The following is a 23416-nucleotide window of genomic DNA, read 5'->3' as shown; positions in this document are numbered from 1 at the left end:
CAGAAATGCCATTTATTTATTTAGCATTCAATACAGGAGTTCAACTTGTAACTCAGCCTTCCTAGTTTTCATTGATGTGTAAACAGAAGCTGAACATAAACTGTGTAAGATAGCTTTGTGGGCTGGCCTAAAGACCTACCGACCTCAGCAAGTAATGCTATTTAATCTGATGGTCTACTGTTGGCCTCAGCAGAAGATTTTGTGTTTGGATATAGCCTCATTACTTTTGTGAAGGAACTATTTTCAAGATTTGCCTTCGACCATCATCGATCGCTTGTGAAAGATTTTTTTCAGTATCAGCTATTGATGCCCGAAGGTGAGTCTGAAGCACTCGCATAGTTGAAAATGTGATTCAGAAGTCTAGTGTTATCACTTTAAAAACATGCCTAAGATTGATCTGTTAAGGAATTATTTACTTTTTAAATCTTTTAGCTAAGAATGGGATTTTACAGTGCACATTCAGGAATCAAATTGGTATGTATTTGGAAGTACAGAGGGGTCATTATCTTTCTTTGACATTAAAACTAAAGAGAACTCCACCGCAGTACCCCCCTTTTTCCCCTTATCTTGAAAGATTGCTATGGGGTGTTTATCAGAACTGATTTTAAACATAATCTAAAAGTTTCTAGGGCACCTGCAGGAGACAGGTGCTTTTCCCACTGGTAGTTATTGGGCTGCTTGCAGGATTTCTGTATCTCTTTTTTGACCATCAAGCAGCTTTGTTTCCATATGTTTTCATGGCACAGCAGTACCTCCAGCTTCCGTCATCTATGACTATTTCCAACTCCGGCTGCCAGTCCCGTCTCGCCTTAGTCATGGATGGCCTGCGAGCCTCTTGTGCGAAGGAGCAGAGTCTAGTGGCCAGTTTGAGGTGCACCCTTTCTTTTTAGCAAGGAGGACAGAGCCGGCATGGTCCGGGGTTCTAGCATATCACCTCCTAAGATTGTACGTAACGAGTGACAAACTCAGAAGTAGTGAAAACGAGTCACAATCGACTGAGATGCTAACTCTATACTTAGAGTTTCCCAGCTCTTTATCTTTCCTTCAGTGAATAGGTTACCCTTTGTCGTGATTTGTAGTGACTTTAGGGCTTCGGATACGCCTATCTCTCCCGATTTTAAACCATGCACACCATTCTATCAATGTATGAAGTGAGTACAATATGGAACACGACTGAGTCTCCAAACGGTTCCACAAGACATGTTCAGTGGTATTCAGGAAGTCGAAACAACAGTAGCGTCTCTAAGAGTGAGAGAATAGGATCTGGGGGAGCGTGTTAGTTGTAGCTGCGTCTCTTTCTATATACAGATGTGGTAAATCCTGCGGGCCATGTATCCAGTAATGCGAAAAGGTGCTCTGCGCTGCCTTATAATATGGTTCGAGGTCCGGTGCATTGAGGCCTCCCATGTCATACGGCATGGTAAGAGTTTCCCACTTTGCGCGCAGTTGTTTCCCAGCCTAGCGAGTTTGATCATAATTGAGCGTAATCTAATGAAAAATGCGCGTGTTAATAGGCTTGGGAGGGGAACATCCTTTACAACGCAACTTTTACCACGCAGTGCCTTTACGATGCAACTATTACAACGCATGTCATTACAACGCATTGCGCAGGAGGGCGCTCTAGGATAGGGAATAGATTTAATTTACTATCCAACACCTTCCCTACTATCCACAGGGACTGGAGTTGGAATAGTAAATTAAACTATTCACTATCCAGCACCCCTTAGCGCTATGCGTTGTAACAGCATGCGTTGTAAAAACTGCGATGTAAAGGCATGCGTGGTAAAAGCATGCGTTATAATGTCATACATCCGGATTGGGATATTCTGAAATAGAAACTGAAATCTTGTTAGCACTACCATTTTCATAATGGCGATGACCCCCATTAAGGAAAGAGAAAGTTTAATCCACCTGTCAACATCTGTCACAAATTTAGCAATTGCTTTCCCATAGTTGTCTGTGTGAATCTGTATACCCAAGTATCGGCCAGAATCTGGTGCACAATTGAAAGAGAATATTAGAGTGTCATCTGCGTATGGCGAGATAATAAGATCATCATTTGGGAAGCATATACCTCTGTGGCTATGGTATTCGTGTATGACACTTGCTACCGGTTCCGCTATCAAGGCATACAGTAAGGGCGACAAGGGGCATCCCTGCCTGGTGCCCCTGGAGATCCCCAACAGCAGGGAAACGGAGTTCCCAACACAAACCCTGGCCACAGGGTCCGAATATGGTATGTCTACTAGGCTCACAAATACCTCTCCCACTCCTATACACCGGAGCACAGTGCGCATAAACGCCCATTTGACTGAGTTAAAGGCTTTGTCATCGTCCAGGAAGACAGCAGCAGCCTTCACCTCTGGGTTAATCTGCTGCATGGCCCCAAAGAGGATGCGGAGATTAGATGTAATGCTACGCTTAGGGACAAACCTAGACTGTTCTTGTTTCATCACTCCAGGTTATAAGGGAACTAGTCTGTTCGCCAATATTTTAACGTAAAGCTTGGTGTCCACATTCAATAGTGAAAGGGGTCTGTATGTAGCACAGTCTAGTGGATCCTTGCCCGTCTGTAACAGAGTGATAATCATTGCTTCGCGCATGGAGGGAGGCCTAGTTCCCGCCTTAACATTTCCTCAAATAGAGTGATCACGTGTGGGATAAGAAGGTGTTAACAGGCATTGGAAAAGGCGACAGTGAGACCGTCAGAGCCCGGAGCCTTACCAGATTGCATGCCTGTGGCAGCTACCTTTATTTCAGATGGAGATAATGGGGACCATTGAGTGCTCCCTATGTTCATTAATGAGCCATGTAATGGCTATATGTTCCAGATAATCTTTCATTGTTTCCTTATCTGGCGCCATTCTCATCCTATGAAGATCTGAGTGATAGCTATGGAATTTCTCCGCAATGTGGGCTTCCTCGTGCATCAATCTTCCTTGCTCATCTATTTAATGTCCTGATCACACCCAAGTCTCACCCACAGAGAATAAGGGCTGTTAGTGTCACCCTGGGACGTTCCCTCTCTCCGTATATGCGAGCTGTATATTTGCCCGTGTATACCACTTCACTATTGGTTATGTCATGGTAGTCTAGTATTTTAGTTTTAATCTCCCCTATTAAGTTACTGTCCCCAGTGATCAGATGTCTTGCTTCTAGTGTCACTAGCTCTCTTTCAAGGAGAGCGAGTCTGCCTCTTAGGGATCTCAACACCCCAGAATGTTTAGAAATTATGATACCCATAAGAAAGACTTTAAATGTTTCCCATACTGTAGCGAAACTCTTTACTGTCCCCAAGATGTTGATGAAGAACTCTTCTATTGCTGTTGCTAATTCTATCTTGAATACCTGATCTAAGAGTGAGTATAGAGGGAACCTCTAAGTGAATGTGATAACCCTCTGCCTTTGGAGATGTAAATCGAGCACTATAGGGGAGTGGTCAGAATAGGTGCACGGCAATGGCTCACATCTCAAGACTCGCAGTGCCAACTCCTTAGAATTCAGCCAGTAGTCTATACGAGTGTGTGTATCGTGTGCTGACAAATAATGTGTGAATCCAGCTCTTTGGAGATTACAGTATCTCCATATATCTACAGATCTAGTGTTTCTGTAATGTTGCTCATAGCAGGGGCTGAGACCTAAGTGCGCCGAGGAGGGCCCCTGGATCGATCCAACCCAGGATCTAGAACACAATTGAAGAATCCCCCAAAATTTGCGCCAATGTGCTCCAATGAGAGGAGTGAACAGAGTGCATAATAAAACTTTGGGTCATCATAATTCGGACCATATATCCCTACCAGTACCGCTTCCCAATGACCTATGTTACAGAGGGCAACGACATATCTACCTCCTGGGTCGACGTATACCTCCTGTATCTGTATTTTGGATCTGGCATCTACCCATATCAAGACACCCCAGGCATGTGAAGTGAAACCCGCAGCACAGTGCTGGCACCTTAGCCACTGTAATGATAGTGTGCTGCTGTTGTGCACTAAGTTTCTTTCCTAAAGAAAGGCCACCTGTACCGAATGCCTCCTGAGGTATGCCACAAACGTCTGGACCTTTCTGTGGTCGTTAAGGCCCCTAATGTCCTATGTGAGAAACTGTACCTGTGTATTGGCTTGTTGTCCATCTAAGTCATGTCCCATAGCATGCTGCATGGTGTCTGAGTGTGTGTACGCTGGTTACATTCAGTCCAGTAATGTATTCGCATATTTTTTCCGATAACAAACAAAATAAAACTCCCAAAACTATCCCTCCCATGGCATAAGCATACAACTTCTGCTTTGCTGCACATTGGCCATCCCCACCCTCCCCTGAGTGCCCATAAAGGGCCACAACCAAAACCCACAAGGTAAAGACAGTGGTAAACAGAGGGGGGTGGATGTCGCTTGACCCAAGGCTTCCTCAGACTATGCATCCAATGGTTTCAGTAACACCACGTAAAAGTAACTGTACTTGCATATCATTAGCTCCAACAAAATGTACACCATGTGTCCTCCAAACTCAATATCTAGATTAGTTTCTGTACTTATAGCAACCAACATGTGACAGTCTCACCACATAGGGCTTTATGGACAGAGGTCCTAGTTCATAATGTCTAGAAGCAGTATCATAACCACACGCGGAGATAAGTGGAACCGCCTTACCACGAGTTCCGCAGTGTCTCCTCTCTCCATCGAGATCTGGAACGGTAAAGCACCACCCTGATATGTTCATACCATGAATGATCCTGCATGGTTGTCTACACCCAGTCGGTGCAAGCATATATCCCCCATTGGTCTACTATTTCTATCTATTTCAGAAATTTGGACTGTGAGGTATTGTTCTTCTGTGTCCTGATGAGGGTCTCAGACCGCCGCATTGTGGCCACCCTGATATGTTCATACCATGAATGATCCTGCATGGTTGTCTACACCCAGTCGGTGCAAGCATATATCCCCCATTGGTCTACTATTTCTATCTATTTCAGAAATTTGGACTGTGATGTATTGTTCTTCTGTGTCCTGATGAGGGTCTCAGACCGCCGCATTGTGGCTAGGGGATTTTCTCCGCAGTCTGTTCTTTTCTCTCTGTTTGATGAAGTGGGCAACCTGTATTCAATCCGTGAAGTAATGGGTCATCCCCTCGGCTATGACTCATAGTTAAGCTCCTGAAGTTGTCTCTTGGCTGGAAGGAAAAGACAACGAGTATCTTGGATCTGTTGAGTAAAATCTAGATACAAGGAGAGTTCGGAGCCCTTGTTTTGTAGGGTTTTCATTTCCAACGCTCTTCGTATCGCTGTATCTAGGTCCCTATAGTTTAGGAGTCGCACTATTAATGGCAGTGGAGTGGCCCCCGGGACCGGTCGCAGTGCCAAAGATCAATGTGCTCGCTCCACAGCAAAGAGTTCAGAGAATGTGTCTCTCCCCAGCAGCGTCCAGAGAAGGTTCTCCACATATTTCTCCATTCTCTCAATGTTGATGGATTCCGCCATACCCACAATGCGGATATTGTCCCTTCTAGAGCGCTCTTCCAGGTCCTCTGTTTTGAGTTGCAGGGTGCAAAGGAGCTTGTAACCTTTTTAACCTTCGTAGATTATTCCATTAGCACATCTTCTGAGTTTGACATTCTTTGTTCTACCGCATCAAGCCTCATGGTGAGCTTGTCGAGACATTCTGTTATGTGGTCCACCTTTAACGTGAGCGCGTCTATTTTACCATCTATTTTCGTTAGACTTCGCTGAATGGCAGTATTTGCTTTGCTCAGGATCTGTGGAGGATTCTGTGGTCTCTGATTCCTAGTCTGCCGCATGGATGTCTGGTTCTTTTTGTCTGGGGGTCCTGCAGGCATCAAATTGCAGCTTAGATTGAATTTTATCTGTTTTGCCCATCTCCACGAATCACTTTGGGTAGCTGGCTGCCTCCACTAAAGTTCAGCCGTGCACAATGCCCCACAGTATAGCAGTATCATTTGCGCAAAAACTAGTATGGGGGGAAGGGTGGTCCAACAGCACTTAGAACGAATCCGGTACTCCAATCACATTCCACAAGAATGGGCTGTTGACGTACAGGCGTTGGGGTCCCACCCGCCGAGGCACCTCCACAATCCGCCCTGCACATCCACTGCTTGTTAACTGTGTCCAAGTTGGAGGAGAGCAGGCCTTGCCGACTCCCAAACTCACTCCCTTGGCAAAGACCTCCCGACGACATTCGCGGTAACGTGCACGCCCAACTATAATATTACTGCAATGTATCTGCGCAAATGCGTGCTGTCCACAGGGGCCAGCACTGAGTGGATTGAGCCCTCCGTGTTCTTCGCGCGGCACTATGAGGTTCTCCTTAGGGAGGCCCGCCCAGTCCGGGCACTGCAAGCACTCTATTGAGTGGACCAGAACATGAAGGGCTCAGCGTAAGCCGATGCTCCTGTCCAGCCCCAGTGTCTCTTGCCGCAACGCCCCAGCGGCCACCCCCAAAGATCGGAAAGAGGTAGGCCTACCTCGTCGTTGCTTTGCTCATAGGGAGGGGTCCAGGCCTCACCTCCCGCAACTGACAGCCGCAGGCGACTCCACTTCCCACCTGAGTCGTAGCCTCAGCCTCCGTGCTTCACAGCAGGCTCCAGATCATGCTGCCATCACCACAGACAGGAATTTGCCAGTTCGTAGAGATGCCGAAACCCAGCCGGCGCATGTCCCGGGTGCATCCGCCCGTGCCCGTCAAGCAGCACTCCAAGCCACAGCACACGAACACAGACGCCGTCCACTGCTTCCGACGGGTCGCTGAGCGCCGCTTTTTCCAGCCAGCTTAGGAGGGGTCACAGCTGATGCTGCAGCAGGCTATAGCAGTGAAGAGGTGTTATGTTCTTGCAGGATTATGTTGGATGTTTGGGTCGAGTTATCGGAGCCTCTCTACTCCGTGGCCTTCTTAGGGCCGGGCAAGCTCTGGGCCCACCCATCTCCATTATTTATGACTCCCTGATGTCATAGTTTTTATATTAGCACTCTTTAGAATTATTGTAACCACTCTGGTCTCTTTGGCTATTTCTTGGCAGAACAATGCATCATCGGCCCTGTGCCTTGCATCTTCAGGAATTTGTCTTATTTTTTGTCTATATAAGAGAGTGATGTCCTCTTTTAAATTCCAACTCGAGTTTTGAACAAATGAGAAGAACCCAATGGAATGTTTAAACTGTACGGTGCAGATGAAAAAAAAACATTCTTGGTGTTAGTACATGTCCTTCCTTTTTGGTAAATGGTAGTGCCTGATGCAAACACCCTTTACCCCAGTATCAAGAGGGTTAACTTGAGGCGGTGGTAAAATGTGATAGGAATGTTAATGCATATTTTAGCATACAAACTGCAACCCAGGGACAGTGATGGCACAACATGACAGAAACAGCTGTCCACCATATTATATTAAAACACCAAACAACACCACAACAGCTCAGGACAACACACAATAGCAAGACTATGCAATAACAACGCACAACACAATTCAATACACAAAAATCACAATACATTATGAAAACAAAATGACAACATAGGACAACACCTCAACATGATAACACAATAACACACTACGACATCCACAAAAAAGCAAAATACTATACTGCAACTGTAAAACAATAATGCAACAATACACCAACAGAACAAAACAATAGAACACAGACGCAACAAACCAATATGCCAAAATAAATTCAACACACAATTACATCACCACTAAACAACAAATAAGAAAGCACTACAGCACAACAAAACAGCTACAAAGGATCACAATGATTCAATTGTGTTCAATTTTCTTGTGCTGTTCTAGTATATTGAGTTAGGTTGTGTTTTTGTAGTGTATTACTGTTTAGTTGTGGTTTGTTGCATTGTGGGGTGTTGAAATAATGTTGTGGTGTACTGTGGTCTTTTCATTTTGATGCACTGTGATCCAGTGTTATTGCATTCTTGTTCTTCTGTTGCTGTAGTTGCAGTATTGTCTTTTTGTGTTTTCGATAATTGCGTTGCTATAGTTGTGTTGTTTGTTTTGTTGTTTTATGTTTATATTTTTTTGTGTTGCAGTCAGAGCAATGGCCAGTGTTCTCTGGCTCTCAGGAGGCAAAGTACATTTAAAACTGCTAATCCCGGAATAATGCCGCCTGCGAGGCCAGATTTGTGTAAATATATACCACTCGCATGCCAAATATGCACGTAGCGAATTTGCACCAGTCACGACTGCACTTTTAACATAATAGCTCTGATTTTGAAATGCATTTAGTTCAGCAAAAAAATACAGTTATTATAGGATTACAAGTCACTCGCAAGTAGTCTGTCTCACCTGTACCCGGGACTGTTGAAATTTAACAGAGAAATATTTAACGATCAAAAAACTGAAGGTTTGCAGATGGATTAAATCCTAGGTGTCTCTTGTCCTCCCCCTGCCCACGGCACCCTTATACACGGAACTAGCATGGAGACTGTATTCTTTTGCTATAAGCATACGGTTCTTTTTCTGCTTCATATAAAAAAACAAACATGAACACAACCTAGAACCTCAGTGGCCACAAAGCTCACCTCAGCGAGGTGCCTACAATAGATATAAAAAGCAAAAATGATTCCATCACCCCCATGCTTTCTTGCTGCCTCTTACCCCTTGGGGATGATTTAAAATATTCACGGAGAAATTTGGAGGTAAGAGCATCGAAGATCAGAATTGCCCCTAGGAATGCAGAGGTTTGCTGTGCTCTCACTACAGGAGGGTAGAAGGAGGGGGAACTGCCTAATGTATTAATTTTCTTGTGTGTTTGTATGGTAGTATCGCCATGCCGGGTGTGTCCATGCACTCTACAATACATTTGGAAGAAAATATCGAATATTATCATTATTTATTGTAAGTAAAAATAAATAGGACAACAGATAGTCCTAAATGTAGTTACTTAACTAAATAGATAGCTAAGTTGTGGGATCACACGTTCATGGTTTTAAGCCGAACTTTTGAGGACATAAATATCCACCTATGGATATATAAACTTTGCAATACTGACAACCACTGTATCATCAAGGTACGTATACACAGGGAAGTGTAGATTAACTATTATATCGCCACACATGCTTGTTGAATCGATATAAGTGCAGACCGGTGATAAAATTCAATATTTTGCTTAACGAACTCTGCTCATATAATAATATGGTAAAAGATGTTTTTGAATGGCTGAAGATCAGTGTTGGTAGGCATGTTAATGGTATAAAGGAAGAGATAGTTTTCTAGCTTTTTATTGACTGCAATTTTGTCGCCTACACTTCAGATGATTGTGGGTAGCTATTTAGACGTTCAAGATGGAAAGTCTGAAAAAAGCATAATTGAAGGGGGTTTATTCAATCGATCAATTAGAATATTTATAGAGCGTGCTACTCACCCGTTAGGGTCTCAAGGCGCTGGGGGGGGGGCGGGGTGCTGCTACTGCTCGAAGAGCCAGGTCTTGAGGTGCTTCCTGAAGCTGAGGTGGTCCTGGGTCAGTCGTAGGTGAGTGGGGAGGGAGTTCCAGGTCTTTGCTGCCAGGTAGGAGAATGATCTTCCTCCGGTGGTGGCTCTGCGGATCCGTGGGATGATGGCGAGGGAGAGGTTGGTGGAGCGGAGCTGGCGGGTGGGGGTGTAGAACGTGAGTCGGCTGTTGAGGTATTCCGGGCCCATATTGTGGCATGCTTTGTGTGCGTGGGTGAGCAGTCTGAACGTGATTCTTTTGTTGACAGGGAGCCAGTGGAGGCTTCTCAGGTGGGTTCAGATGTGGCTGCGGCGGGGAATGTTGAGGATGAGTCGTGCGGAGGCGTTTTGTATGCGCTGGAGACGGTTCTGGAGGTTGGTGGTTGTTCCAGCATAGAGGGCGTTCCCGTAGTCCAGTCGGCTGGTGACAAGGGGCTGGGTGACTGTTCTTCTGGTGTCGGCGGGGATCCATCGGAAGATCTTCCGGAGCATGCGCAGGGTGTTGAAGCATGAGGATGAGATGGCGTTGACTTGTTTGGTCATTGTGAGCGAGGAGTCCAGGATGAAGCCCAGGTTGCGTGCGTGGTCCGTGGGTGTCGGTGCGGTGCCCAGCGCCGAGGGCCACCAGGTGTCGTCCCATGCAGAGGGGGATTGTCCGAGGAGGAGGACTTCCGTCTTGTCCAAGTTGAGTTTGAGCCGACTGTGCTTCATCCAGTCTGCTACTTCTTTCATTCCTTCCTGGAAGTTTGATTTGGCGGTGGCTGGGTCCTTGGTGAGGGAGAGTATCAGCTGGGTGTCGTCGGCGTAGGAGATGATGTTGATGTTGTGTTTTCATGCGATGGTGGCGTGGGGGTTCATGTAGATATTAAAGAGTGTAGGGCTGAGTGAGGATCCTTGGGGTACGCCGCAGATGATTTCGGTTGCCGGGGAGCGGAAAGGGGGAGGTGGACTTTCTGGGTTCTGCTGGTGAGGAACGAGGTGATCCATTCCAGGGCCTTCCCCTGGATGCCCGTGTTGTTGAGGCGGTGTGCTAGGGTGCGGTGGCATACGGTGTCAAAGGCTGCTGAGAGATCCAGGAGGATGAGGGCGGCTGTTTCTCCGTTGTCCATCAAGGTTCTGATGTCGTCGGTGGCTGCGATGAGGGCGGTCTCGGTGCTGTGATTTGCTCGAAATCCGGACTGTGAAGGGTCGAGCGAGTTGTTGTCCTCGAGGAAGGCGGTCAGCTGTTTGTTGGCGGTCTTCTCGATGACTTTATCCGGGAAGGGGAGAAGTGAGATCGGTCGGAAGTTCTTGAGGTCCCTGGGGTCTGAGGTGGGTTTTTTCAGGAGGGCGTTGATCTCAGCGTGCTTCCAGCTCTCCGGGAAGGTAGCTGACGTAAAGGAGCTGTTTATGATGTTCCGGAGGTGGGGTGCGATGATGGTGTCTGCCTTGTTGAAGATGTGATGGGTGCATGGGTCGGAGGGGGAGCCGCAGTGAATGGTGTTCATGACGTGGATGGTGTCTTCGCTGCTGATGGGGGTCCAGGAGTTGATGGTGGTGGAGGGGGTAATTGGGCTGGCGTCCGGAGGTGGGGGTTGGGGTCCGAAGCTGTCGTGTATGTCTGCAATCTTGCGGTGGAAGAACGTGGCGAGGGAGTAGCAGAGGTCTTACGTAGGGGTGATGTCGTTGTTGCTGGCGTCAGGGTTTGAGAACTCTTTGACGATGTTGAAGAGTTCCTTGCTGTTGTGGGTGTTGTTGTCTAGTCGTTCCTTGAGCGATGTCCTCTTGGTGTTCCGGATCTGCTGATGGTATTCGCGGGTGGCGGTTTTGACGGCTGTCATGTTTTCCGTTGTCCGTTCTTTGCGCCAGGTCTTTTCGCGAGTTCTGCAGGAATTCTTTGCGGCTTGAGGGCGTCTGTGAACCATGAAGGTTTTCTGGTGGTGGCCTTGTTGCGGGTGCTTTTAGGGGAGCGAGGACGTCGGCGCAGCTGGTGATTGTGTGTGCGAGATTGAGCGCTGCGGTGTTGGCGTTGGGTAAGTTGGTGTCGGCAGGTGGGCTCTGGCTCAGTGATGTGGTGAGCTGGTCCGTGGTGATTTTGCGCCAGCATCTGCGGGGGATCCGAAGCGTGTGGTGGTGAGATGCGGTCCTCTTGAATGTGAAGTGTATGCAGCTGTGGTCGGTCCAATGCAGTCCTGTGGCGTGGTTGAAGGCGATGTGATTGCTGGCTGAGAAGATGGCGTCGAGGGTGTGACCAGCGAGGTGAGTGGGGGAGTCCACTAGTTGCTTGAGTCCGAGGCTTACGAGGTTGTCGAGCAGTGTTGCGGTGGCGCTGTTGTTGTTATTTTCTAGGTGAAAGTTCAGGTCTCCTAGGAGGATGTAGTCTGGTGAGGCTAGGGCGTGCGGGCTGATGAGGTCGGCGATGGTTTTGCTGAATTGTGCGCGTGGGCCCGGGGGTCTGTAGATGAGTGTTCCTCTGAGGGTGGTCTGGGGGTTGGTGTGGATCTAGAAGTGTAGGTGTTCGGTGAAGGGGATGGTGTCTTCGGTGTTGGTCGTGACGCTGATGGCGATCCCTCCTCCTGGTTTGTTGGTGCGGTCCCTCCGGGTGATTTTGTAGCCGCCCGGGATGGCTATGGCGATGTCGGGGGCTGAGGAGGCTTTCATCCAGGTTTCCGTGAGGAAGGCGACGTCTGGTGCTGTTGTGTCGAGGAGGTCCCAGAGGTCGATGGCGTGCTTGAGTATGGAGCGGGTGTTGAGGAGGATGCACTTGAGGTGGTTGTTGCTGCTGGGTTTGGCGGACGTGAAGCGGTTTCGGAGGCAGATGAATTTGCAGGCTTGACAGGTGAAGGGTCCGTGGGTGCACTTGGGGTTGGCTTGATAGCAGGCGGGCGGTCGCCCGGTGTTGAGTACGTTGAGGGTGGCGTTGTCGTATCTCAGTCGGTTGGTCTGGGTCCGGCGAGGTCCAAGGGTTATGGTGCTGGGCGCAGTCCAGGCGTGGACGGGCGTAGACGGGCTTGCCTTTGGCGCGCTTGCGGCACTCCATCGGCGCGCCCACTGCGCGTGACCGCGGTCTCCGCCATAAATGGCGAAGTGGGAAGGAGGAGCAGCTGGGAGGCGGCAGCAACGGTGAGAACCTGGGCACACTTACGGGGAGCCGTGCGGTGCGTGGAGCCACCGACCCTGTGAACAGGGTCATTTACTTGTGGCATTCTAGTAGGATGAAGGCCTGCTTCTGGTAGGGTCATTGAAGGGGCCACTGGTTGACCAAGTATGAATATCCTATAGAAATAATGTCAGAAAGTTCAGATTGACAAAGACCAGTGAGGTACATTAGCTGATCTGGGCCAGAAGGAGGGTCTGTGTCATCGGTGTGAAGTGGTTGGAAGATGTTTAGATATCTCAGTGGTTTCAGTGTTCCATAAACATGGACTCATACATTTTCTGTGGTTGAGTGGATAGAGAGACAAGCCACACACTTGGGAACTCCATGTATGGGCTAATCGTTTTATGTATAAGAAGGCAAAACAATCTTAGAAGAGTGATCTCAACCTACATATTTTGGCTGACATCTGTAAACAAGAAATTAGTTTTGTGTCATTTAGGCGTAACCAATTAGCCATCCAATGACGGACAGAACTTAGGAAATTAGCACAATATCAACTCGCCCACTCTTATAAACAGTTTATTGTTATCAGTCTACTGGGACACCAAAAGGCCGCTATCTTTGATTATTGGGATACCTCAACAATAAACAGATGAGGGTTCGAACTCAAAAATTTGGGCAACTTTTGAATCAGTGTGATCCATGAACCACTGCTTTACTCCTGCCTTTGGGAAACAGACACCCAACCTGAACTCCAGCCAGTACAAGATGGTGTAGTTGATGGTGCTGAACAAAACATGAAGATCTAGGTGGATGAGCGCAGCTATTCCATCTGTATAGATGATTAAATTGCTTTTGTTAAGGGACATGGCTACAGTTCATTGGATGGGCTGCTGCCACACTGACAGCTCTCAGGGAGGTTATGGAGTAGTGTGTATCGTTGGTGTGGGCATGGCACACTTTCACTTGCATCCAGCCTATCAATCAATCAATCAAAGCATTTATATAGCGCACTACTCACCCGGAGTGTCTCAAGGCGCTGGGGGGGAGAGGGTACGCTACTGCTCGAACAGCCAGGTCTTGAGCTGCTTCCTGAAGGCGAGGTGGTCCTGGGTCAGGCGGAGGTGGGTCGGAAGGGAGTTCCAAGTCTTGGCGGCTAGGTAGGAGAAGGACCTTCCTCCTGTGGTGGCTATTCGGATGCGGGGGACGGCGGCGAGGGCTTGGCTGGTCGATTGAAGTTGGCGTTTGGGAGCGTAGAAGTTGAGGCGGCTGTTGAGGTATCCTGGGCCTTGGTTGTGTAGGGCTTTGTGTGCGTGGGTGAGGAGCCGGAAGGTGATTCTTTTGTTGACCGGGAGCCAGTGCAGGTCTCTCAGGTGTCCGGAGATGCAACATTGTGAACTATATGAGCAAAACGTTGGTGTCGTGGGGATCTACCAAAGCTTTCTTTAGCAATCGAGTTTCTATAGGATTTTTTTCAGTCGTCATGAGATCATGCTGGTAGAGAGTGATATGTCCACATAAGTTGGAAAATGAGTCTCCATTATCAGTTCTGGAAGTAAAACATTATTTGTCTAGGCTCTTAGTTGTCTGTGCCCCATAACACAATGTTACTTTTTATCAGTCAGACACTAAACCACATATGATATCAGTTAAAATAACAAAATGAAAAACAAGAACTTCTCTGCTTTACAAATCCTTGTCTTCTAAAAAAACTCTTTTACACAACATGCAATAAAAGCTTGCCATATATACAGTTAAGCTCACATTTGTGACAGCAACCAGACCATTTAAAGTTATCTATATATCACACGTATTACATATTAAAAATATTTTTAGAGATTTCATACCATATAACAAACAATTGTTCAAACCACAGAAACAAAGAGGAAAAAGTGGAATCTTTAGAATTCACAGATAAAGAACGGTAGGGGTAATAAAACCTTCACTTGACATTTCTCTAAAGTGCTAACCAACAAAAGATAAGAATCAGTGCGGCTATTGGCTTTATGAAATATAAGTTAACCAGAGAGCAGAAAAATGCTACTCTTGTTTCATTAGCAACAATGCACTATATTGAAAAACAAGTGATGATCTAACTTGTGGGTCAGCGCTCCTATAAACTTCTCTATTATAAGCAAATTGCTTTCATAATTAGCCAACGAGCCAAGCTAGTCCAGGTACTTATTACACAAGGTAAATCTCTCTCTACATATATCTGTGAGCTTGCAAATGAATCTACTGGGACTTGTGTCATGCAATGTTGCCTCCTACAGCCTCTTCTCTGAGTGTGCTGAAGGAGGATAATGCATAGAGGTGCTCATCACAGTGGCCCTTGCAAGCATTGTACAGGAATTTATATAGCGCAAATCACCGAGCGGTTTCTAAGCGCTTGCTTAGGGAACCCGTCCTGGTATTCCCCTGCGAGATAACCCCGGCAGGATATCCGCAAGGTGAAAGCCAGGCATCCCGCCGCGAGGGGCCGTTGTGGAGATTAAGCAAGCTATTGCCCAGAGTCGCAGAGTGTGAACCCGTGAATTGAGTAGGCACCGGAGCGAGAATTGTCAAGTCCATGGACATTTTAGGACTCAAGACCCCGCCAAGCCGGGAATTGAACCCTGGTCCCGGGCTGACCTCTGCTTCCAGGTCTGCCTCCTCTAACCAGTGAGCCACACTTCTCCAGCATTCACTGCACGTGCGTGCTGGCCTACTCCCACTGATGATACCTGTATCATCGCGCCACTGTCTGTCTGCCTGACCATCAGCCGTATTCTGTGTCTAATTTACAGTAGACATGCTAGCTGGAAGCAGCTCATTCACAGCCACACACTTATGCAAGCGCTATTGGCTTTGCCAATATGTTTTAGCCATGTTGTACACAAGAGTGGCTGCTGTTCAGCATAGTTAAACGTTTGTGGCTAGAGAGAGTTGAGTAGAGTGTTGCAGAGTAAAGTGGCATAGGGTGTCATGTATTGGAGTGGCATAGAGTGATATCGCGTAGACTTGTGTACAGTGGAGTGGCGTAGACTGGTGTACAGTGGAGTGGCGTGGAGTAGAGTAAACTGGTGTACAGTACATCGGCGTAGAGTGTTGTAGAGAACAGCGCCGTAGAGTGGATTGGCATAGAGTGCAGCAGCATAGAATTCAGCTGCGTACAACGCAGCATCGTAGAATGAAGTGGTGTAGATTAGAATGTTGCATAGTAGAGTGCAGTGGCATAGATGGCAGTGGTGCAGAGTGGAGGAGAGTGGCGTAGAGTGGTGCAGAGTAGAATAAAGTGGTACAGAGTGGAGTGCTGTAGAGTGCAGTGGTATAGAGGGGAATGGTCCAGAGTAGAGTGGGGAAGGGTGCAGTGGCGTAGAGTGCATTGCATAGAATGCAGTTGTGCAGAGTATTGAAGAGAGCAGTGGCGTTGAGTGCAGTGGCATAGAGTAGAGTGGCGTAGAGTGTAGTGGCAATGAGGACAATGGTTCAGAGTAGAGTGCAGCAGGATAGAATTCAGACGCATAGAAAGCAGCATTGTAGAATGCTGTGGAGTAGATTAGAGCAGTGTATAGTGGCGTAGAGGCGAAGTGGTGCAAAGTAGCTCTACAGAGAGTGCAGTGTTGTAGCATACAGTAGCGTAGAGTGCAGTGGTGCCAAGTGGAATAGCATAGAGTATAGGGGTGTACAGTGGCGCAGAGTAGAGTATAGTGGTGTAGAGTGGAATGGCGTAGAGTGTAGTGTTGCATTGTAGAGTGTCGTAGAGTGCAGTTGTGTAAAGTGGAATGGTGTAGATTGCAGTGTTGCATAGTAGAGTGTCGTAGAGTGCAGTGGTGTGGAGTGGCTTAGAGTACATTGGCGTAGAGTGCAGTTGTGTAGAGAGCAGTGGCAAAGACTACAGTGGTGCAGAGTAGAGTGCAGTGGTGTAGAGGGCAGTTGGTTTAGAGTAGAGTGCAGTCGAGTGGAGTGGCATAGAGTGGAGTGTCACAGAGTAGAGTGCAGTGGTGGAGAATAGATTGTTTCAGAGTAGAGTGAAGTTGTGTACAGTGGAGTTGTGCAGGGTAGAGTGAAGTGTCATGGAGTGGAGTAGTGCAGGGTAGAATGCAGTGGTGTAGAGCATAGTGGCGTAGAGTACTGGGGTAAAGTGGTGTAGAGTGTATTGGCATACAGTGCAGTGGCGTTGAGTGCAGTGTTGCAGAGTGGTGTAGAGTGGAATTGTGTAGAGTGGAGTGGCCTAGACTGGAGTGGTGTAGAGTAGAGTGGGGTAGAGTGCATTGGCACAGAGTAAAGGAGAAAGGCGTAAAGTGAAGTGGTGAAGAGTGGATTGGCGCAGAGTGGAGTAGAGTGCAGTGGCATGGTGCAAAGTGAAGTGGTGCAGAGTAGAGTGCAGTGGCGTGGAGTGGTGCAGAGTAGAGCATGGATAGTGTGGTAGCACTCTGCTATTACATACAACACATTTTCAATTGAAATGATCATTACATTTGCACAGACATACAGTTTTACTAATAAAACTATAAGGCGCACAAACGATAATGTGTGGAAATTGCATCACCTATTGAATTGATTTGTATTGATCATATCAAAGTATTTGTTACCAACACGCTACAGATTAACAAAAAATGGGCTTCATTTGTGCTTTGTTGATTCCGATATATTCTGAAATACTTGCACAGCTCATTTAAATGCTGTTGTGTGCTGGAAGAAAACCCTTTCATCTACCCCCAGTATCCAGCAAGATTGTCACGTAAATTATCACTTTAAAGTCAAAAAAAGAAAAGTACACACCGACCTCCCTCAGAAGACAGAGTCTGACATATGACCTCTGTCATTAAATGCACAGTAAAAGTGGCTTGATAAAAACAAGATATAGAGGTCTGTTTACTGAAAGAAGCACTTGTGGAAGAGTACAAGGAAAGGTGGGGTGAAAAGGCTTTGCTCCTTGGGGGGCCAAACTGAACCTGGATAGCCCAAAACAAATAAAGCCAGCAAATAGAACACCAGAAAATGTGAGTTACAAATCAAGCCAATTGTAAGCAATGGGCAGAATGCATTCCCTGGGAAGATTTATGATGTGTCCCTAAGATGTCTTTAGCAAACCGGAAAGCTGCAACTATCTGGTTTGCTAAAAATTGACTGATTCTGCAAATCAAAATTGGTCTCTTCATTATTTCAAATGTCCCCTGCCATTACATTTCCATACCCACTGAATCTCTCTTTTAACACACTCCCATGGCACAGGAAGTGGAGGCCACACAGGTGCCCAAAACCAAAGTCACGGATCTCAAGTATAAGTGTCTTTACCCACAGCTTTCTCCTTCACTGATGTGACTAATAACTAGAATAAACATAGCATATCTGGATGTTGGATTTTAGATTTTCATCAGAGTAGCTCTACACATAACAGCACAATGTTAGCATTTATGACCGGTAATCTCTGCCCTATGACGAGGCACATTCACCAGTCATTTACCAACCTTGAGGACTACACAACAGGGGTACGTGGGGCAAGTGGAGCTGCGCTTCATAAATATGGTTATTCCATTTAATATTCAGATCAGAGTAAGGATAACAATTTTGAAGACCAGTGTTTCATCTAAGCCCCATGTTTCAAGCAGATGTCTGAAACTGAGTGACTAGAATGCAAATGTAAATACTTGCAGGCACCACTAGTCAGTGTTCAGAAGAAGCTCATTCTGCGAACACGGTTAAACAGGCAGGCAGAGTAGATTTCTACCTAGACAATACATCATCCTTCATCTCTGATTTCTTTCTTTCATCTCTATCCCGAAACAAGTGTCCTGGATGTTAGTACAAGTCAGACCGTCAAGGTCGCAAAATTTGGGATTCAGCCTTTACAAATCAACTGTTACAACACATGCAATTACCCTACATGCCATTGCAACGAAAAAGGTGTGTAGCAGTGGGTAGAAGGTGTTGAATTTAACTCCAACACCTTCCCTACTGTTGCACACACTGGAGTTGGAATAGAAAATTAATGTATTCCAACTTCCAGCACTCCCCCGACAGCAAGTCGGGGTAAAGTTTAGGGCTGCAACGGCATGCGGGGTAATGATGGCATGCGTCGTAACGCCACATAACCGCAAAATTTCATATGCCATTCCATTCATATTAACAATTGCAATTTTATACCTACTTGAAGCACACTAAAGCCTTAGCATAATCGCACTTTCTATTGCTAATGTGCTGGTGATGTGTATAGAATGTCAGATGTGGAACTATAATTATGGTTGCCCCAGGAAACGGTTAATAACATTGCATCCCACATCTAAGTTCTAACCCAAAGGACGTCCAAGTAGAATAACACACAGGCACTTTACCTCTTGCAGTATTGTTCCTGAAATTATCCAAAAACTCTTCTAGGAGCTGTGACTGATTTGGGGGTGGCAGAAGGACCTTTGGTTCTTCAGGGATGTCACTTCCTGACCAGGATGCCGGCGGTGCATGGACATTGCCACTGTTCCCCATTTGTAAAGTGAGCATCACACTTTTCTCCGAAAATGACTCTTCCATCCTTCGAAGATCCAAGTCAGGTACAGGTTCGCCATTTAGAGCAAGAATTTCATTTCCCATTCTCAGGCCTGAGAGCAAGAGAGAAATGCAAGCAGTGTAAATCTCTAGAAAACTATAATGCACGCCATACAGTGCAGCGAGCCTATCCTGCTATACAAGGTATGGTTGATAATCACACAAAACAACTGTATAGCCTCACAAGACCATGCTGTATTTTGTTGCTGAGGAAACTTGCGGTCTGCACATCAAGAGACCCTCAGCAAACTGCATGGATTGTGAGGTATAATGCTGTGGGTAAATCTCATACAACCACAATACAGAAGTCAACAAGTAACATGTCCCTTACATTATCTTTGTGATGCAGGGTGAGCTGTTAGATGCGATCATGATATGACGGAAGCCTGTATTATCTTCCAAACATGGCATCTCTTATGTGCTGCTAGAAAGGAATTTTGAATTCATGGTTGTAAAAAGGCAGTGAAAGGGCCGTCCATGCACACCACTTACATTTTTTTTTACAATGAAGTTCTCATTTACATAGTGTGACCCATCGACCCGATTCAAATAGTCACTCTGGATTGATATTCTGACACTGATTTCACTTTTTCAGACCATACACTGAAGAGGTTTCACATATGAATATTATAACAGCAATATGGGTTTGACTAAATCTATAGGGGCAAGGATTTCTCATTCTCAGAGATGCTTCTTGTCACCATTTTATTGTCAAGCCCTGGGATGCGCTGCCTCCGATTTGAGGTTAGTTACACCTGTTGCTTTTTAATATCAGTTGATGCGCCAGGGCTTTTGAAGCTTCTAAAGACAGTTTCCAAGGCCCCAGGCCAATGAACGCTAACCAATAAAATGTATCTAATCCTACAACATGGTTCCACGCTTAGCAACATAATAAAAGGTTGTTATTACATATCCCAAAATACACTGTGTGGCTGAGTTTTTCTTGAGAATGTATACTCTGCCTTAACTGGGGCCTCTTAAAAAATACACATGCTTTAGGGTGATCTCCGCTCTTTTTATCGATTCAAAACGTCGGAATTTTGACTCTGTTTTGAGATAATGCCTATTAAACGGGTCATGTCCACACTTGCTCAATAAAGTGGCATGACTCCAGAATGTAGGTCTTATTGAAGGATTGTCCTGACTTTATGTCAGAGCACTAGGCTGCCAATGACCGTCACAATATTAATAACTACTCCCCTGCAAGAGAGTGGCAATAGAATAGGATAGCCAGGTCAGCTGCTTAGGAATGAGTTTCAAGAACCATGCAGCAGAAAAAAGCATCTTCTCTGTTTTGTACAAGTCAGGCAGCTTAAAGGCTCCACTGGTTTATGATATTTGACTGCAGAAATCAAGTCTTAGTAAAACTAATATAACATTGCAATTAATGTAGCATCTGCTGCTTGGTAAATGTGATCAACACTAACATTTCAGCATAAATGACAGGTCCTGGAAAGCTCAAATCTATAGATTTTACAACTTTTTGTTTTGTGTCTTTTGAGAAACGAGCCATTAAATTCCTGTGCTCTCTTTAGAAGGATAATGGAACTAATCTTTGTGACATGAGGAATTCACTGATTTACACATTCCCTAATAATGTATCTGTGAGTATGTCTGCATAGACATACTCATTTAAGCAGACACTTTTCAACAGGCTCTCTACCCCTACCTCCCAGCAGGACATTCTGGTGTACTACCGCAGATAATGCCCTGGGAGTGAACTTCACTGAACTAGCTGATGGGATGTGGAATAGGAAAAGAAGGGAGATCTGAGCAGCAAAAAAGATGTTCTTTGCCATCTTTCATTTTAGCTTGCAAAGGATTAAAAACAGTAGGCACAGAAACTACATCATTGAGTAGTAAAACTGGGGATAGCTTTTGGAATTTTTGGACCTACTTCTTTTGAGAAATTGCCTTGTAGAGACACCTGCTTCTGAGAGCCCGGAAGATGACAAAATGTTAAAGTCCTGAAAACAGAGGTGGCTGCAGACCACAGAAACTCTGAACAAACGGGAGCAAATATATGCGCCAGAACTGGATCTAGGAAAAGCTAGTTCTTACCTCTGTGAAACTCTTACACAAAAAAAAATATCTGCATCGAACTGCGTGTAGAGGCAAAAGGATTGCCATCAAACCAGAATTTTATGCTAAGTTGTATATATGAAGTACTCATATGCATAAAGCTTTATTTCGCTGGGGGTGGGAGGGCGTTCTTAACTGCTGACAGGAACCTTATTGCTGATTAAACAGAACCATTTTAATTGCTTTCATACATTATGTAAAGAGGACAGACAGCATATGGTTACAGGTAGAGAGTACCATGTTCTTGTTGCGTTGATAAAAAAAGGAGACCTGTTACAAAATGCACAGTTATTGGCTTAAGAGTTGAGGGGCAAGTTGAGCTAAGAGGGGGTTATCTGAGAGGCTAGTGCCAAGTTCATTTAGTGGCCTCGTAGTCTGAAAAACCTTAGTAGACAGCTCTATGGACAGTAATAATTGCCTTAAAAATATAAAATAATCCCACTGTGAACAGTCAAGAAGTTTAGCTGTCTAAGTACATAAGAAGTATGGTCTGTTCTCATGAGACCACTAATAAGGCTAGCGGCTGCATTTTGAACAAGCTGCAGATGTCAGCGAATTTTCCCACTGGACTAGTGAATTGACAACCCACATAGGGAAGCACTTGTCAGGAAAAATAGATCATAAGATCTTTAGTTGGAATAAACATCTACTCAAGACTTTTATGTCTTGCGTGTTCAGGGCCAGATGGGATTCAAGGTAAATGCCAAGATTCTGGACCACGGTTACTGGCTTTGGAGAAGAACCCACGATGGACAGCCAATGAGATTCTTATAGAAAAACAATCTTTAATGGTCATAAGAAGTTCAGATTTGGAGGGAGTGTGCTCTATAAAGCTCATTAAGCTACTGCCTCGCCTCAGGAAACTCCATTCCCAAGTCACAATTGTACCAACTACTTCATAATCTTTGAGCTTTGACTTCGGCTTCTTTAAACCGAGAGACAGGCGGTGGACGACTGATCGAGGGTCTGCTGGATAGACATCTGCCTTTGACCTCACCTTAACAAGCATTGCATCATGGTCTGACCCCTACAAAACCCCTGATATGCTTGCACCATGGGCGAATTCATACATTTGAGCTGGATGTTCTACCTTTTTAAGGAAAAGCTGCAACCACATGCAAATATGAGTGGCTCTTGACTGAGTAACTCACATCTCAAATTCATTGTAGGCTGCTGAATCCCAACTGATCCTAAGAAACTAGCTCACATTGCAAGGCTTCAGAACTTAAAATGTATAAAGCCATTGATTACTATTTTAATGTTTCAGCCTGTGGAACGTGCTATTTGTGGGTGTTTTTTTCACTACCAGGCAGTTTCTCACATCAGCCTAGTAGCCAAATACCACAACCTAAAATAGGACCCGAAATATTGCTTGGATGAAAAGGTTGAGTTGTTATGTGCCAGAATAATAACGGTTACTTCAGAACCTCACCTCTAAGCCTCATCTGGGCCCTACAGATCCTTCTCTTCGAGTATGTTTGGAATCTTTGTGGTCTGCCACAATAAGACTTTGTGACTGTTTTTTAGCAATGTAAAACATATTTTTAAAAATGATAACACAATGTTAATATTATTTTATTTTTCATTGCAAGCCAGGCTGGGGCAGGCGGGCTGGACTTACGTCAGAGGGAGAAGGAAATATGTGCACTTAAGTGCGCATGATGGTATTGAGCAGCCTGGGTGGTGAACATGCACAGGCTCCCACTCCCTGTCTGAGCGTCAAACTATTTGAATCACAATGCTGCTTGACTTAGGGAAGCCTGTGGGCATCCTGTTTCCGGGAGGAGAGACGATGGAGGAGAGACAGTGGCCGTTCGACGGTAAGTATTAAATTTACCTTTTGCCCATCCCCACCACCCCGCAACCCCAGTTCTATACCAGCCGCCACTGCTTTTTCCAGGTACACCACTTTAATATGCTTTCATTAATAAACAGGATTTTTATTTGAGAAAGCCAAGCGAAGGTGACCACTGCAATGGTGTTTTTCTGTGAACAAAGTATTCTCTGGAGGAGAACTTGGTAGAGGTCACAAACTAATTTTACTTAGGTCAGCAAACCAACCACCAACAGCAATGAATACTGATATCTGCCAAATTACAATGGAGTCAAAATTATATTTGACTGGTGTATGTATGGCTGTGTAACCCTGTTATATGCCGCAGAGCCATTCCCTTGAGAGTGCACCTCTGATCTACTGTCATGTAACTCAAAACTGAGAGTATCATTGTGATTTATTTAATGGTGAATGCAAATGCAGACGCAGAAAAAACAATGCTGAAATCAGAATCTA

At 45.7% G+C, this 23416-nt stretch overlaps 1 protein-coding gene across 3 annotated transcripts in view; it reads right to left on the bottom strand.

The window, feature by feature from the left end:
• Positions 1-23416, bottom strand: part of TIAM2 (TIAM Rac1 associated GEF 2) — a 340543-nt gene that overhangs the window by 130233 nt on the left and 186894 nt on the right. For all 3 annotated transcript variants that reach the window (XM_078649180.1, XM_078649181.1, XM_078649182.1), the window contains exon 14: positions 18837-19097. In XM_078649180.1, the coding sequence (XP_078505306.1) occupies positions 18837-19097 (261 nt within the window). The remainder of the gene's footprint in view (positions 1-18836; positions 19098-23416) is intronic.

The sequence above is a fragment of the Lissotriton helveticus genome, chromosome 6 (genome assembly GCF_964261635.1).
Source record: "Lissotriton helveticus chromosome 6, aLisHel1.1, whole genome shotgun sequence".
Taxonomy (NCBI): Eukaryota; Metazoa; Chordata; class Amphibia; order Caudata; family Salamandridae; genus Lissotriton; species Lissotriton helveticus.
The sequence above is the reverse complement of the archived record's forward strand: the minus strand, read 5'-3'. Positions and strand labels throughout refer to the sequence as shown.